The sequence below is a fragment of the Bombus affinis genome, chromosome 14 (genome assembly GCF_024516045.1).
Source record: "Bombus affinis isolate iyBomAffi1 chromosome 14, iyBomAffi1.2, whole genome shotgun sequence".
Taxonomy (NCBI): domain Eukaryota; kingdom Metazoa; phylum Arthropoda; class Insecta; order Hymenoptera; family Apidae; genus Bombus; species Bombus affinis.
In genome coordinates this window covers 1,075,395-1,094,662 of record NC_066357.1, presented here as the reverse complement: position 1 = coordinate 1,094,662, position 19,268 = coordinate 1,075,395, and the positions used below count along the sequence as shown (strand labels likewise).

The following is a 19,268-nucleotide window of genomic DNA, read 5'->3' as shown; positions in this document are numbered from 1 at the left end:
CATAGTATCGTGTTTATAGTGCACTCTTACGATCTCGTAACAAACTTTTCATCACGTCGGTATACGAACACGCGCTGAAGCGGTACGAGATCGCACGATTTCGCGGTTTAATTTCCCATGCATGCTTCATCCATCGCTGCGCCGAGCTACGAAGATAGTGGTCGTGTTGCGCGTAATTACGTTAACGAGACCGTCTTTGCGAATCGGAATCGATAATCAGAGGTAATTACTCCGTGGTAAAGGAATTCTCGTTGCACGTGTCTCGTTATCGTCAGATGCCGTTTCACCGCGAATCGACCGGGAACCGTGTTATGACGCGAATCTCACAAATGTCGATCGTCTTCTCAACGTACTTCTTATTATAACTTTTCTTAATGGTACATACAAAATATATGTTGTATACAGATAAGTAGTACTTGCTTACTATTCCACTGGGATAAGTAGTCGCTCTCAAAGTTAAGTTAATGCTAATGAGATTTCAAAATGTTCTATACAACACACATGATATTGACATCGAAATTTTCTATCATAAGCGTTCAAATACTTTCGCAAACCACTATATATTCTCATGATCACGGCATAATATTCACCAGGATACATTCTCGTTAACAACAAAATAATTTTATTGGATCAAGAATTATGTACAGTTCTATGTACTTAAGATTATGCTTATCAACCGTGACTGGTGGTCGAGCCAGATTGGCCTGTGATCGATGAACGGTATTCCGAGTCGACGGAACAATCCGCAATTTTCCCGCCCATGCATCGCGTGCCGGTTACATGCCTCGCGCATTTCGATTTCAAGTGCAGTCTATGACTAACCCAAGCTGTACGGCCGACAATCGGTCGATCGATCGAGATGTGACGTAATAAAGCGAGGCAGGCATGCGTGCACCGCGACAGCACGTTTGAGAAATCGCGTAGGCCAAATCCTGGAAACAACTCGATCGCGTTGTGTATCGTGTATTAAAATTGATACGGAACAGCGTTACAAGGAAGTTACGTATATTTACGACGCTAATTTCACGCGTCTTTTAAGGGACTACTTTGCATGTGCCCGTAGAATGATTGATGTTTGCCTTCTCGATTTCTATCTGCTTTGCTTATGTACAGGAAATTGAGTAGGGGCTGCAATCTCGACAACGACGAACGATAAATGTTTGAAGCGTAAACTGCGTTTCTACATCGATAAAGGTACGCGACTTTTAGCGAACGATTCTAGATATTATACTTTTGTTATATTAACAACCGGGGAATCTCCATTACATATTAAGAAAGAGGTTAAAGTAAATTTACTTTAAACGTAATTTCATTTAGTTATTGTAATATTCCTATTCTATTAAATATTTTACTTTTATGTCACCCTTCTAACAGTGAATTCTGTTTTGACAATATATAAATTTGACCACAGTTAATACTCTATGAGATTTTATCGTGAAGGAAAATTTTGGATTAAATAATTGAGATTCCACTGTTGCGAATTGCTACAGTAACGCTATTTGTATAAAACGTTAACGATACATTAATTTAAGATATGTACTTCTTTGTACAAATACTGCTAAGGATACTCCTGAGTGTCGTTAGAGACACGTTTAGAAACTCTTCAGGCAGCATAAAAATAATTAAAGCATACAATATAATACAAAATTGGACGCAGAATTATTTGTTCCTAAATTATTCCTTGCCACGGATTCGTCAATTTCTTGAGAACTCCTTGCCATACCACTTCCTCACTGATGATGACACAGTAATCACGAATCTCTCGATATTTTTACCTCCATTACCTCCTTTATCCATCGTTAATAGTAAAAGTACCTGTAGAAAGCTGCAACAAAATATAAAAAATAATTTTACTCAGCTTTTGGAAATACCGAACCGCTATCAATCACCATAATAATACATTATCCTTTCAAACATACGTTTTTAAACCCCGTAAAATTTTCAAATTCACTTTCTCTCCTTTCAAATTAAATTCACCATATCAAACTCGATCTATCTGGACAAAATTCTTCGCTTTCTCTTTTCTTAAATTTAACTCGACGCTTCACTAAGTATTCGTTCTACATATTTGTAAACTTTCTTCCCATAGATAGACATTGAGGCGATATTTCATTGCTTTAAACAATGCACGCTACCAGTTATGAATAGGTATCACGAGACAAATCTCATCATGTAACAAAGCTGTTACGTTCCTGGTTTTCTAGTTCAACATCGCTCTTTCAACAGTCGTTCAATCCTGCATATTCCCGCGAAACAGGGTGCTCATCGTCGAGGCGGCAGAGTTCGAGATGCCACGATTTTCACGAAGGATCACGCGACTAACCGGCAGAGCCTCGTTTCCGCGAGTAATCGCTGGGACATCTGACCACCGGTAATGAGAAGTCAGGCCCGGGACCACTTCAAAGCTGCTAATTACAAGACCCTCGTCACCCAAGCCACCCTACCTCATCCACATCCGATATTCTCTCTCCCTTTGACTGTTAAGTGCTCGCTTTTCTGCCCGTTGGCTCCAGTACTGGGCCGACCGCGGCGCTGACAATAAAGTTAACCAAGAGGGAGACGGCAGTGAGATCCATTAGGCAGTCGAAGGGGCGCCATACTACGCGTAAATTTAGGCCCCCTCAGAGTGGAACAGACTAGAGAAGAGTGCTCGTACAAAGCAAGGGTTGCTTTTCGACGATGCTGTCTTTTTCCGGTTCGCATTGATTGAATTTTGAAAAGATTTTAACTTCGCAGCGGTGCTTGATGCATTGCGTCTAGAGAATAGTAGAGAAATCGTAGAAGTCGTGTCTGTGGTTCAAGTTTAACGATCGATTCGAGTTACGGGGCAACACGTGCACCGAAGAGTCTCGTTTCCCTTTCTCTTACCGACACGACGACACCATCAATTCTCGATCATAGACGTTCAAAGGGCAGAGGGAAGTCGATCGAACTTTCACTGGCAGCCGGTCGTTCGCGAAACTATATCATTAACACCTAAATCGTGCTCGTCTCAAGTAGCTCCCTGTGTCCCGGGAATTTGTCCCCGATTTCCACCCCGTAATTACGTTCCTTCCACGCGATTATTCCGCGCGAAAAGGCGGACCAGGCCGATATCGCGGCCCGTTAAAAGCTCGACGGCAGCATCGTTAGAACTTCGCAGAATAACGCGCAGACAACATCGGAATGGACGATCTCCATATTAACGACCCACTTCGTCGCTAAGCATTAACGAAAACGAGGCTTGGCCTGGCTGTTTCGCGTGGCTGAATTAAATTATGCTTTGCCCTACTTATCTCACTGCTAGTGAATCTTTCGAATTATCTTGATGCCGCACGACGAATCTCCAGGTAATCATGGTTCGAAACTTTTAACACGTTTTCTTGACGTTAAAGCGCCACTGCGGTAATCGTCGTCAGCTTCAGAACAGACGTTTTAGCATCGTAGAAGATAATTTGATAGGTTTCGAAAAAAAGTTCTAATCTTGGAAATCAACAACTTTCTTTGTGACAATCTTACATAGCCGCGGACAGAATTCGTGGTCTGTTGGATGAAATCGAAAGTCTATTAGTACAACAAGTGTCTGAAACTTTGAATGTACAAAATTACCCTTCGATATTAAATAAATAGGAGAATGAAACCAAAGCTGAAAGCGTCTAAACGGACGGCACGAACTCGTTGAACGTTCTAATACTAACTGCGTATTGCTGTCTGAGATAAGATCGGTAATTAAATTCTGGAGTTCCATTAGAGAGAAGTACGAGTATATTTTATATATCTGCAATTATGTAAGGTAGGTAGTTTACACTATCACGCTTTTCAATAAACTTTCATTAACCGAGTAAATATTTGCAATTATATTGCAGGCAAAGGTGCGCATAGTTCTTTAAGTGGTCCGTTCGGTAATTCGATTAACTGTTATTGCTCATAATGACAGCGTATGAAAGTCGCGCAACGATTCGTGAAATTGTTTGCACACCGATCGAACCTGTCTTGTGAGTAGACTGCATGCTTGTAAAATTGCATCCATTACACATTCATAACGGATTAAATAACAACTCGTTACGATTACTCGAAATCGTATTACGAGCCTAGTTTGATGAACGAATTAAATATCAGTTTCGTTCGCAGTGAGTCACGGCGAAAGCCTAGCAACGAGTAATTGCGCCTGTTTACGATTATAAAATTCAAAATTGTCTTCGTTACGCGACTGGTTAACACTTTCAGGGTTGCGTTCGACCACTGAAAAATGCAAATCAATTTTCTATTCCGAAGAACGATGCGATTCTCTCATATAATCAAAAGATATTCTAAATTGGCTTTTTTTAACAACCCAAGTTATACGATTTCCATTATTACAGGAGAAACTTTCTGATCTTTGAAATCCCCGAAGAACGTTTCAATTCTACTGTTAAATTCATCGACACGGTTGTTAAATTTACAGATGCGGAAAAATATTCTACAATCTATTCTTGATGGAAACACGACAGCCACTAAAGAAAACTACGTTTGAAACTTTATAGCCGTCATAGTGTTACGAAAAGAGAGCCTAAAACCGCGAACTTGACCGTGAGACGAAGAATCGGGAAGTCGAGGAACATTGATTCGAGCGGAGGTACAATTTCCAGCGTGATACTAAAAGCGACGACCTTGTCGTTGACCCGGTTGACCTCGTAACACCTGTTACGCCTCGCGAAGTGCCTCAGCCGAGGTTACGCGTAAACGAGTTTAAGTCACGAGGCCAACGAAACCACTTTCACTGACTCCCCGTCACGCTGTTCTTTAAGTGAATCCCAAGGCCTGACTCCTCTTCGAGGAAACCGGTATTCCCTTCCTCTTTCTCTCTCTCTCTCTCTTTCTCTCTCTTTCACTCTTTCTCTTGTTCTCTGCCCAACGACGAAGATCGTCTATGGCGGGCACGGCACGATTTCGATAATGAAGGACGAGAGAAGATTTTTATTCGTTCGCGTTACTTCTGCCGGGAGAATCAACCAGAGAAACAGCGAGAGAGAGAAAGAGAGAGAGAGAGAGAGAGGGGGGGAAATCCCGGCGACGTAATCCCGGAAGAGGAAGCCCTCGGTGCTTCCATTTGCGCGTGGATTACTCCGTGATGTGATTTATGCGAGAATCGAATCGGTATTTTCTGCGAAAATATTGCCGTCAGCCTCGGGGATTTTAGGGGTGGCTTGTTTGTTTCGCAGGTTCGATTCATAAGGAGGAAGATTTTTTTCCTTTTTCTTAAGAGGGTGCAAAACCCTGACAAGTTCAAAATGCCGAGTTTTTATATTTATTAATTCTTTTTAAATTCCAAGTGCGTAGAATATTTTGTCGACGCGGCCTATTAAATAACCTAATAATCGATCTTCCGAATATAGCGAATAACTTTTTCGTTTTGTAACACTTTTCCTTTAAGGCGATCGAAAGTGAAACAAAATGTTACATGAATATTATCTGAAAAAAATCTAGACTTATCATTCCGTAATTATCAGACCGTAACATACGTTCGTCCTGTTTTCTCAGTTCGTATAGTAAATACAAAAACGGGACACGGATTTACGTTGCAACCCAATACTTACCTAAAACAATTCTCAAACTCTATCTATCTTCAGATTCTAAAATTAATGCTAGACTAAGCTTACCTGTACGTCACCATTCTACATGCCAACTTCTATGTCTTATTTACAAAATGTTAGTAGAATTTCGTACGTTAAGACGCACTTTCAAATTGGACAAGTGTCGGGTGTACTAATTAGCACCAACTAGCACAAACAATATCTATTGTATTAGTAATATATGACTGGATGAGAAACTCGTGGGTTAGTGCAGGAAGAAGAGTCTTGTGTTTTCATATTTACAAGTTTCGTGTGACTTGAGAAATTTGCATAATATTGGAATTGATGCTTCGAAGGTTAGATGTCCGTTTATATATTATGATTTTCCGCATTTTAACGCAGTGTTTGACATTTGAGAAAGGTCAGTGAGGAAGGACGTCGACCTTTGAGTAGTTCACGATCACGAACGAGATGGAACGTCTTTCACGGAAGCCAAGGATTGCAAACGTATCCTCTATATGTTGAATTCAATGATATTCGGTGTAACTTCTGAGCTCTTCAACATCACGTAGGTTATTTAAAAGTGACGAAATAGAGTAGATAAGTCTTGTTACGAAGATTACTAGATTGCGGATGTTTGTGCACTTATCAAAAATTTAACCCTGCTACATTCTTTCTGCCATTTTCAATCCGTTTTTATTTGTCCAACGCTATATGACAAGTTTGAACAAAATATGAGAAAATTCTTGTTTTAACATTATATCGAACGTGTTTTTAAAATGTTACAAACTTTTTTGTTTGCCAAAGTAAGCGCAAGTGTGAAATATAAAAATTCGACGATCGCAGCAGGAATAAGTAAGAACCGAGAAAACAATACTCCGTCTAAGTTCAATTTCTTTAGTGGCTCAAAAGAAATGTGAACTAAAATAAACAGCCGCAATCTAGAGATTACAGTATTGTTACCGTAATGAATTTAATGAACAGCAAGATGAAACGATTCCAATGAATTGACACAGTCGGCACGTGTCAATGAACACAAGTATCTTTGTGTGTCCCTTCAGTCACACCCTAATTACACGATGTAATCGATCATTCATACTCAATGAAAGAGATCTTCATGCAGCATGAGGACATGTTGAAGTAAACGAAGGAAAAGGCTGGGTTATCCGACGTGTGTGACAACAAATAAATAGTGTTTTATTCACAAGTTAGGTGCACAAGGACGGCGACAAGTGCTCGGGGTTAGTTTCACCCCCAAAAGTTACTGCTCGCCGCGGGGGGTCTTTGGTGAAGGTCTGAATTTTAAGAGCAGACTCGTTGCCATTCTCTGCTTCTGCGTCACGAAAGCGGTTTCATTTTCCCTTCAGAATCCAATCGACGATTTACCTTGGTTGGGTGGCACGAATCCGTATCCGCTCGCGCCTACTATCACTCCGCTTGTGTCCGCGCTATTTGGCGGGGGACCCGGAGGGAACAGCACTGGACCTGAACGAAAAATCATCCTCGTTAAAAATTTTGAAAGTAGTTGCAAACTCTCAATTATTTAACCCTGATCCGGTTTTCGAACGTATTCCGTCTCAAACTCGCATTAGTTTCAATCGTGAAAGAAATTTCTAACGTTTTAAGAAAGTCATTGCCATACAATTGCAACAAGAAATCGCGCATTAATTCTTTTATATTTTCCTAAAATTGAGAACATTATCCAACGATATACGATACAATACGAACCAAATACGATACAATCGGAAATTATCCAAAGAACGTAACACTGTTAAAAGGAAAGTTAGCACCAAATTATTACATTACAGTAAACTATAACTTCTACAAGAACTGTCCGATCCACTAACGTGTCTCACCTCCAACGCAGTGTCAATTTCTACAGCTTTTCAATTATCCTCGACTGATTAATCTACCTCTTGCACGTTTCACAATATGCAAAACTGACTACTGCGTGAAGCCTGAAGCCGTCACTCATCAAACTGTACGTTCAATCATTTCGACGCTCGTCGTTTCCATGTCCGTCGGCCCGAATCCACAGGAATTTCAATGAGACACGATATCTTAGTTTCAACTCCATTCCCACGAATGCAGTGATTATAAAAAATCATAAACACGCTTTAAGTGAGCTCGTTAGATGCCTGTCAAACCGTGACTCGCGATTATTCAAACTACCAGTCAACGAAATTACACAGCTGTCTATTTTCAATGAAATTTTTAAACTATCAATCGCTGTTTTTGGTGAAATTTTTGGAATATATTCCGAAAGATATTTGATCTATATATCTTTTATCTGTAATCGTCTACATGTAGGTTTATATCTCACATTTAAAATTTTTAGGATGACTACCGAAATTCACAGTTAGAAATTAGAACTACAAATTCAATTATGAACTACAGAAATGGCTATATTTATTGAGAATAAACAAGTCAAAAACCACTTAAGGAATTGTTTCGAGATTACGAAATTCTTTGCGTAATCTGTGATCCGGCCTTCACGGCTTCTGTAAGTCTTTCTCTTGTATCGCTATGATATTTCGTTTCTTTGACGGCGTTTGGTCTAGTTTAAATCGATTGTTCGATCACGATCAGAAGCAGAAATATGAATCACGTTTCACAATGTTCATGTACAATAATTCTCCGCGACCTTTTTGATGAATGATGGCATCACAGGAATTTAAATTATAGTATACAGTAAGACGATCAGCTATGGAAGATTATCAATGTGACTCTGTATATTGTCATTTATAAACTTCGTTATTTTCTCGGTAACAGGCTATCAAGGAAAGCCAGTGGAAATCTGCCTGAATGGGGAAGTAATTTGCGTGAATGGTTATTAATCGATGCCAATACGAGATAATGGTTTCTGCTAATGTACAGCGTGGAAACAGCGTGCAACAAACTCTGCGATGCTTATCGCGCTGCGAGAAACTGTTACAAAATTGCGACTCTCAGTGGCAAACACCTGATCAATTGTTCCGGTTAATTAAGAGAGGCTAACGAACTGATCAAAGCTACTATATACTCGCCATACTTCTATCTATGTTTCGCTAATGAGCCGAGCTCTTTATGCAGTCGGCTAACTTTTTCTCATAATCTAGTTAGTTCCAGTCTCCATGCACAATAACGTAGAGTTGTGTTTAAAGAATTCTGGAAGGAAGAAAAAATTGTTATCTAATACTCAGTCGCTATAAAACGACCAGTTTCAGTACAATTCAGCGCACTGTTAGCAACACTTTGGCGAGACTGAACTTGGCACCCATTCCGTGCGTAAACGCGCCGCGTTCCATTCGATCGCAAGGATCGGCGTATCCTGGTTACGCGTGCATCGGCTGACACACATGGCGTAGGCAAATGTCACAGCTGCAACGTTGACCTTAGAATACGAATAGGCGACGAGAGGCCTCATTATCGCGACGAAGGATGCTCTATCCGTCAATTATAAATTGCAAGATTTCAAGCTGATGGATGTGAGATACCATAAAGTTTCTAAAATTGATTGACCAAGTTTAAAATAACACGATGATTCACGACAGCTTGTAGAAATCGATCGAGAAACTGACTGGAACATATACGACCACTTTCCTTTTACTTGAAACGAATTATTCTAATCACGAGCCATTGCTAGTTTAACTGAACGTCCATAAACCTGAACTGGTAAACGCAACGCGCTTGATATAGATCAGACTATTGCGATTAGTTCCCTCTTCCGCTATTGATCGTAATTTCTGTGCTTGCTTTCGAACCTTCGGAATGCAAAGATAATCTCGTTTAGTAGCAGCGTCACGCTTCGTCGGGAACATGAACAGCGGATATGGAATTAACCGCGAGTTCACAAATCGATGTTTCGTACTCGTGGCGAAAATTATGACCGATAGAGTTCGAGTTGGAATTGGAATCAAGACCTGATTGGTTCCTTAAGTGGCGTCGAATTGATCGAATTGATTGAAAGGTAATATATCGAGAACATGAGAAGGGTTCCGAGGATAAGGAATTAACATACTTACCTCTGTTAGATCGTGGATCTCGCATTACCGCTGATTGCCTCAGGTAAGGCCCGAATCCTGCGAACAGCTGACTGTAGTCCTGGGACGAAGCCACTGCCAGGCTCATTAAAACCAAGGTCACCAGAATTGTCTGAAACAAACAAATATTAATTCAATACGTGCTTCATTTTTTATTTGAATTTTTTCACTACCAGTAGATCAACATGTACGCCCTCTGTTCTTAGTTATCCTTTTTGTACTTATAAAACGTTCGACAAACTAACTAATGTATCCAGCATTGCGGACAAATTATTACATTCTCGAATCTGCTTTCACCGTTGCTTAATCTTCGTGCAAAAAGTTGAATGTCACATGAAAAAAAATATGCCATAAATAAAAATGTAAATTCTCGCAATCACTTTTAATCAAGTCTCTAGAGGCGATTGCAACGATTCGACGAGAATATAGACTCTAATCTGGTTCCAGTATCGGAAGCTACGTCGCCATTAATGTCGCGAATTCTACTATACGACGGAGAACGGTCAACGAGACTCGAAAGTTTCGTTAAACGATCTGAAAACGCGCCTAACCGCAGAATGGTAACCTCGTTCGGATGATTTACGATCGAGAAAAGTCTTATATAGAGTTGAAACCACATGACAATTTTTACGAGCGCTAACAATGCAGTAGAATTTATGGGACAATAGTCGCGGAATAAAATCACCACCCTGACAGATTGTATACAGGTTGCCTATTCAACGTTTCCATTTGATCTAAAGTCACCCGACTTCCTTAACATTCGCCATTAAACGATAAGGTATGACTAAAGTGTTACTTGATAAATTAACTAGGACAAATTATGGGGAATGTTGATTATTGGGGAATGCTGCAAATCGCAATACGGTGGCACTTTACCGCGAACCCGTCCATTCGACTCTGATGAATTGCAATGATTTTATTTTTAATTGATTTGTTTGCCTCGTAAATAACTATTTCTGTTACGTGCTCGTAGGTATTTATGGTATTTAGAGTGGAAAGGATTACAGAAATAGATTGTGTTCGAGATTTATGGAACATCGTAAAATTTAGACTTCTATCCCAATTAAGGTATTGTTCTAGCATGGAATTTGCAAAGAATCGATTTCTATTGGCACTTTATGAAAGTATAGATTATCGAAACGATTAAAACGACGTTCTAGACTACAGTACTCTCTTAAAAAACAGCAGCCATGGTACTTCCGTTTCCATCGACTATGTAACACAAGTGAGATGTTAATTACTCTTCCGACAGAACATTTCAATCTCGCAACAGGTTCTTGCTTCTCGATCGTGGTCCCCGCAAAAAGCCATAAATATTCCCAAGGTGTTATCACCCAACGAAGAATCGTGTGCCCGAAAGAAGTCTTAAAAAGGAAATACACAGTGTCGTGAAAGTGACGTAAACTCTCTGTGAATCGCCGATTCGGAAATAGAAAAAACAGCTTCTCTCTTGAAAACAAGCATGGAGGAAAGTGTTTTGTATCATCTGACAAATGACGATCTTCTCGCTTTTCATCGATTCTTACGTAAAATTTGACGAAATCATTACGTGACTTTACGGTTCGTTCGACGAGAATTCCATCGACGTTACGGGCTTGGGAACGTCGGTTAATGCTATCGAACAATTGCGCACTCGATCATGGCTGATTATTTAAAGTTTAAATGAACGTGAGCACGCTCATTCTTCCATCAGCTTTCTGTATCGAAAGCAAGGTGAACAGCGTGACACGTCATTGCCTCGCGATTTCTTTCTTAACGTCTAGCACAATGTCAAGGCGATTAATTGTTGCTCCGTTATGAGAACTCCGATCTACGATACATCACAGTAAATAGTTTCCAACTGAGAATTCCCAATGTATTAGACTGGTGAGAAAATAACGTCGGTGTTTGGTCGTAGTAAGAAACGCCTCGAACGGCTCGTATTTTATTTTGGATTATCATTTTCCCACTAATCCGATACTTCAAATCCTAAAACCAGCGATTGCAAAAGGTTGCTTATATGGAATCGCTCGATCTAACATAATCTGGTGAGACGTTGCGTTGATTTGCCAACAAGATACTCTATGACGAGGATAGTGTTACGCCACGCTGGATTTTCTTGTCACAACTTTCAACGGGGTTGATTGAAGCGAGAAAAGAGAAAGACAGTTTAATGATATAGTCTCGCAAGCTGCCAGAAGTCGAGTTGATTGGCATCGGTTCTAATTAGCCATAGCTGCCTGCATGAATAAATCCGCCATAATTACGCTGCCGAAACCGAACGGTGAGAAAAATGCGACACGTCGTTTCTCAAATACCAATATTATCTCCAGTTTCCTCCAAGCCCATCTTCTTCTGTCAAAAAGTGAAAAAATCCCATTTTAAAACGAGAAATTACATAAATTGCTTCATATGTCGATGAAGGTATGAAAATCTCAAGGCGTACGAAGATCGTTATGTATGTTCGTTCAGAAGAACGAGAGGAATAGGAAAGCAAGGTCGAGGTAACACGGCGAACGCGAATACCTACACGTATCTAATTATCGAGTGGTTACTACAGAATGCTTCAGAATATGATTTTATTCAAACTTAACTCCTTGGAATTCTTGTTTCAACAAACAAAAGATCTTGTAATATATTAAGACAAATTGAAGTGTAAGATGGAAACAAAAATTCATGACTCAAGACTTCTGGTTCTCTTTGAACTAAAATGCTTTTGTATAATCTAACTTTTGCAACTCTTAGACAGACAAGTTAACCCAATTTGTTCTTAAGGCGAGAGAAACGACATTGAAGAGGCACCTTAAACATGGAAGAGAGCGATTTTAAAGGAATTCTGTTGGAAAAGTCACGCGCGTTCTATCGTAGGTACAGAGGCACGAGGTCGCCCACAAACCACGGCACACATGTTCGTACACCGTGACGATAGATCACGCCGCTGTGATATCTAAGGCAACGCGCGTCGATGATCACGAGAACTGCACGTAGCGCACGGTGGCTACTTGAACGAGCGCGGGACAATGTAATTTATGCTTTGAATTCGTTGCGAAATAATCGTAAACATATTGCATATTTGTCGGGGTGAAGAGGCGCACATAATGCAGAGGAAAACCGGGAATCGGAGGTAATCAGAAAATGTTCGTCGAGTTTTCCACGCGTGAATTAATCAACATTCGTGCCGCTGATTGTATAAGCGGCCTAAATCGAAGATTTAATTTTGCGCTGCATCTATTTACAGTACGATAATCTGAAATCATTTTCGCAAAGTGGTGGAAATTTAACCGTAGAATTGAGTTAGTTGTTTCGTCGTTAAACAGAATTCGGTTCACGCGTCAAACATAAACTAGCCTTTCAGCGAATGTATACCACTGACTCTACAAATATTTTCGTGGGTGTAATACACCTAATCTTGTAATTAGTTTGACATTTTTTATACGTAATTTGAAAGTTTGAGAAATTCTAGTGCTTTACTACACAATGTACCAATCTACACTTACACGAGTTCTCTCCAACTGTTGAAGCAATAGATTTATCAACCTGCGACTATTTCCAGGAAGAATAACAGTTTCCTTTCTCCTCGATGATCAATAAAAGACCAGGTCGACCCGTTTCATTATTTTCTCTCTAATTCGCCCGCGGTCTGCGAGTTTTGCTCGTTCTCCGGTATCTCACACCTTACGACATCCTTCGTACAGAACGCGATTCATCACAAAATGTCGAACACGATTTGTTCTCGTGTTGCCTGATCGATAAGCATCGATGTAGATCTAACTGAGCGTATCGTTAAATCAATGTAATGGTTACTTTCCCTGATATCTACCATTTTGATACGATGTTACGTGTCGGATCAAACGACTTTGACCGACAAAATAGCTGTATTTTATCCAAATTGACTAGACTCGAAGTGTATTTACGATAGACTTTATAGGCCATTTTTCACAAAGCTCCTTAATTTATTCCGTAACATTATCTACCAACAAATTTCACGATCATTCGGTCGCAATCGATATCGAATTGAACACGAGGCGAAGGGGACGATGCTTCGAGTGAAATCCAGTCTCTTGTCAAAACAATGATCTCTCGATTGCCACAAACACAAACAGACCGCGTCTCGAGTTTCTCCGTGCGTCAAGTGAGCATACGAGATGTATCTCGAGTGCATAACGTTTTGGATCCATTAGCAGAGATCGCGTAGCGAAACGCTTAAAGCGTACGCTCGAGTGTTCCGACGAATGCTTCCGCGTTTAATATTCAGAGAAACGATTTGTTCCTCTGCAGTCGCTTTTTTCCAACGTTTACATCATTAATGACGATGCTATTCGGTCGCATCTGTGGAAGCCGGATGCGTCAGTTGCATAACGTGGAGAAACACACGTCTACGAACGAAAGTACATGGAGTTTTCCGTCGTTTCACCAATGGAGAACGCTCTTCTCAGGCAATTACTCGTTTCAGCTCGTTTGGTAGACGGTTCTAATACAGAGGATCGTTGGAATTATCGTTTCGGGAAATATTCACGCAAAATTGACTCGTTACACGTTAGGTAAATTAGGCGTGTCGCGGAATTGTCTGGTATTTCTGACATTAGCGAGGCTCTTGTAGATAACAGCAATGAAATTTCTCTTCCTTGTCTCTTCCTCGTCTTTTCACTTTCTTAATCTCTTACGTTGCGAAGACTCTTCAAGGTATCACTGACATTAAAATATTGCTAAGAACTAAATATTTATTCGAATCTTATGATATTAGTTGCAAATAACAACATCTTCGATGTTAGTTAGAAGTATTATTTCTGTGCACTTCCATGTATGCATTTATGCTCCAATGATCTTCTTGTTCTCGTAAGTTGTTCTTAACTATATCTATAGGTTGCAAATCTAATTTTATATGCCACCATAAAGTAAACCGAGGTTTGTACGCTCGTAATAAAGCACGGGAGTCAAACGGTTAATTTACACGAGTATTTTTGTCACCGTACAGTGGAATGCACCTATCTTACATGTACACACGACTGCACTCCAGATAGCTATTGTTACAACACGCCCACATCGTGTCCATGCAAAATATTATCTTCTCGCTTTTACTTTTCTGTCATGCGCTACTCGTGTATTAGTACTACCGCAAACCCGTCGTTTTCTCGTAAAACTATTTTTTCTCTCCGCGTTAGTGCCTCCAGACAATTAGAAAATTGAAACGAGCAACGATAATTATACGATGCGGAGAAATTTCCCTGCAAGCGTTTCTTAATTGGCAATGAAAACAAAGCTTCTATTGTATCGCATATTTAGAAAGGATTTTGAAAGGCTATGTTACACATTTTCTAATTTTCCGATAGAAAATTGAATCCTTCGCAAGATATACAGAAGGAAAAATTGCAACAAACTAAGCCAATGAGTTAAGAGTTTTTGCTAATAGCCTATGCAACACAATGAAATTCAACTAACACGAACCAAAGTGAACAGATTTGTGTAAACAGGTTATGTTTCTGTGAGTTTTCGGTTCACGTGTTGCAAACGCCGCAGGCGCCTAATTTCGACATCGGCGAAGATATGATGCACACCCGGGAACGCAATGCGTTCATTGCAATGTAGCTACTACTGCTTACACAACGTCCATTCGCCTAAAATTCAACGTTCGACGTTCTTCTGTAGCATCGAAATTTCCATCGTTGAAATTTTGATAGAAAATTCCTTTTAGCTTATATGCTAATCTTAAACAAACCGTGGAAAGTACAATTGCTATAAAAGATACTTGCACCGTTCGTCGTAGTATCAGATGTTTTCAATCATGTGAAAGTACTACTAAATGAAATTTAATATACTCAGTCCTGATTATTCGGTATGTATTGCGCTGTAATAAGAACAATGGTATATTCATACTTCTTGCAGTCAGTGTAAATTGCTTCTAGGAACGCTATTGGTAATACACGCGACCGGTTTATTACAATAGAAAATTCATCAGCCTGGTTTTGTGAAGCGAAAAGACGAAAGAAATAGGAAACATCGTGTCGACTTGTGGAACGTGAACCGGGAGTCCTTTCAGAAAGGTGGCGACGGTGCAATTGTGAAACGTGTAGCGCGATAATCGAGGTCGACTGTTCAGAAAATTCGACGGAATGCGTTCTCTGAGAGCGAAACGACGCCACCGCGTGCACCGGAACGGGGAGAAACCTTCTATCGGCGTTACGGAATTCGTTGTTGTTTGTGGCCAACGAAGAAGAGAGAACAACTGAGAATATAAATTTCTGAGAACAAGAGAGAACATAAATTTGATTCGTGTACCCGGAGAAAACTGTATAATGCACGTGTTACGATTTCAGAGAGTATCAGAAAAATATACACGCGCTGCAAAAGAAAAGACTATTACGATGTTTCGAAGCATTGTTCGACGCGCAAAAATCTTGGCAGAAATCTACAGATCGCCTCTTGATAATAGGGAATAATTATTGCGAGGATCAGATTTAAGATGATATTCTTGACCTCGAACGATGTTCTCTCAGATTCATGGTAAATTATTTATTCATTGCTCGTGCAACTGTTGCAACGTGTACTCTGACAGAACAAAATATAGGTAACGGAAATATTCCCTCGATGGCTAATGGTAGTGATTTGTGTCACCATTAATAAAACTTCAAAATGTTTTATTTAACGCGTTACAATATGGATATAGGAGCTATTGTAAGTGTTGCATATACGCTAAGTATTCAAATACTTTCGTGTGCCAATATTACGACAGTGGCATCGTTCTGATTCAGAGGCTCTTATAGAATTGTGCGATCGAGTGAAAGCGAACATCCCTGATTGCGTTTTCATCCTCCGTGTGTCGCTCGTGCAATCCTCGTGTTGGACTTCGTCCTTGGCGGTGGGCCAATTATTGCGCGAGATGAGGGCCAAAGCTGTTGGACAACGAACGTCTTCGTAATTAGAAAGTGGAACGACTGCCTCGTCCTATCTATTGAATTTCTATCTCTGTGCTCCCAAATCCTCCAATAGTTGGTCGATATAGACTAAGATAACGTTATTTCAGTTAATAGGATAAGGCTAAGCAATTTGCTTTGTAATTTGCTAAATTCGATCGTCGTTATTGTATTAAACATTAACAGTCTCGTATACGTAACAATTTCGGTAATTCTGCGCAAAATTCAAAGTTAAATGTTAAGATGTTGAAGCTTAGCTGACTTAGTCGAGTGAGAGACTCGAGTAGCTTAGTTACTCAAATATTTTACTATATATTCCAACGTACACTTTCCCTTTCATATCGATGTTATCTTATCGTGACTGGTCAAGCCGTTCTATTGTAGGGCAGTATAGCATCCGGCAACATCTATTTAGTTTCATTTCTATTTAGTTTCATTTTATAACGCGAGATTTGCCGGCTACTGGCAATTTCGATCCTCGTTCAGAGTTCGGTTACATGATAATATTACGTCAGTAGCACTGGAGGCAGCGCGTGAAAAGGGTGAACTAGTTCGCGGAGAACAAGAAAGGGAGGGATACTTCCGACCGCGTACGCGGTTACGGTTCGACAGTTACCGGTGAAAAGCACGAAGAAACGTTTCTCCATCGGTTCCGCACCTTTCCAAGACGGGAAAATCGCCACCATTCACCAAGGGGGGTTTTAAAAAATAAAAGGCCACCAGCGAAATGATAGCTCTTCTCTCCTTTCCAATCCGTTCCCCGGACCACTTTCGCCCTGCAGGAAATATGTAACGAGCTAAATGTTCCCGATTTGAAAGTTATTTATTCTTCCTGTGCAGCTAATTATCAAATTATTGAAAAATTGAGTATCGGAAAAGTTTCATGTTTTCAGTCATTCGTGCAGGAAATAGTGTTTTGTTTGTATTTTGTTATAGATATTATGAGAGAAATGTAGAAACCAGGAATCAACTTTATGAAATCGAAAGATCTGTGTGATAATGTTCCTGAATGTAATCTAAGAATTTAGTATCTATAAAAGTTATTTATTCTTCCGATATAATTAAATATCAAATGCTCGAGAAACTAAAGTTCAAGGAGGTTTCATATTTTTTAATCGTTTACGCAGAAATAGCGTTTTTCTTTTTTGTATTTTGCCACAGATACTATACACGCTACAAAAAGCGTACAAAATCGGGAAACAATCCTATCCACGATATCGAAAGCTATGTACGCAGTTCCTGAATCGAATTTAGTGATTTACAAGCGCTCACGATCGCAGTTACCGCTTGGCGACGAGGAAAAACAAAAGACTAATACAATAAAACGATGAAATCGACCTTTCAGCCGTATGACTAATCGACCACGATATACTGAGCGCGATTTATTTCGACCCATGAATCGTTTACGTGCAATCGATGGATTCCTTTTTTTCGAATATTAATAGTCGTCGATTTATTTGTTGCTGTTTTTAAACGGTATTGGAAATCAGAAAAATTGGAGAAATGATATCGTTTAGGACGAGAAAGGATTTCAAAACTCTTTCCGTTAAAGAGGCTGCTCGGAAATAGCACATTCGTGCAACCTGTTTCACATTAATCTCATACGTCGACACGACCAATATTTCTTCTCGCGGCTAGAAAATGATTTATAGAGCTTTTTCGTCACACCTCGTAACGACACGACGTAACGTTGATTTTCCAACGTTTCTACTTCCTCGAGCAATCAATTCACGCATAAGTAATATTCCTTGATAATATAGAAATATTATCACGATCGAATATCAAAAAAGAAAAACCATGTCCCCGAGGAACGCAAACCGCGGAATGTGTATGTAAAAAAATTTTCTATCGCAGCACGCCTAAAATCAATTTAAGATACCATAGTTGTACGAATCGTTTCTTGTTCACGCACTAGATCCCCCGAAATTGATCGAAAATATCTCCGTATCCGACTAGTTGCATTACTCTCACAAACTACTTTCGACATACGTACATAAAAAAAAATATACCCTGAGAAAACCTCTTGCATTCATTGCAATTCTTATACGATCCTCGAGTCGAGCACTCGTGGAAACGTCAATGTCGCTGTCGATTACTTGACGGTTAGATTAGAAAGCGAGAACGCATACCTATGACCGGTGTTAAAGAGGGCAACCGATCCACCGCGATCAGGGAAACTGATTTCGAATCGTTACCGCGTTCACTGATTCTCCAATGAATTTAAACTCCAGCTGTATTCCGATACGAAATTAGTTGAAATATAGCTGGAGATTAGTTAATGCCACCAAGAACCTCCCATTTTCACGTTGCTAAACGTAATATACGTTCACTAATGCATTTTGCATAACCAGTACTTCTCGTCTTAGGGCAATTAACGTGTAATAAGTTCTTTAGAAATCAGAGTCTGGTGATAGCGAGATATTTATACGAAGTCGAAAACATCTAAAGAGTCAAGTGTCGCGATAATTTCTTGTTAGTTGTTTGCCAAGTAAGGATTAATATCCCCACCAATGATTTCGCAAGTCGCTATCTAATTCCGATCGCGTGACTAGGATCAGTAACCGTTTTCATTTTAGACGAGGGTTAATGACGTTTTTCGTGCGTGACTGCATTGGACAGAGCTCTTATGCAAAAAGTGCATAAAAGAGAAATTAAGCGATGTCGTTTGCAGCGTTATTTTACAATGCTTATTTGAATTTTCGAGCGCACCTAACCGATTTCCGCGGCTGAAACGAATTACTCTTATTGTTCTGGTCTGATCTTAAATGTTTTCTCTTAGTTTCCTCGATATTATTTATTATGTTATGCAACAATCGATGAAATCT

At 39.9% G+C, this 19,268-nt stretch overlaps 1 protein-coding gene across 3 annotated transcripts in view; it reads right to left on the bottom strand.

The window, feature by feature from the left end:
* Positions 1-599: 599 nt before the first annotated feature.
* Positions 600-19,268, bottom strand: part of LOC126924275 (uncharacterized) — a 35,560-nt gene continuing 16,891 nt past the window's right edge. For all 3 annotated transcript variants that reach the window (XM_050738573.1, XM_050738572.1, XM_050738574.1), the window contains exons 6-8: positions 9,536-9,665; positions 6,918-7,016; positions 600-1,825 (exon numbers count right to left, since the gene is read on the bottom strand). In XM_050738573.1, coding sequence (XP_050594530.1) covers positions 1,800-1,825; positions 6,918-7,016; positions 9,536-9,665 — 255 coding nt within the window. In that variant the 3' untranslated portion in view covers positions 600-1,799. The remainder of the gene's footprint in view (positions 1,826-6,917; positions 7,017-9,535; positions 9,666-19,268) is intronic.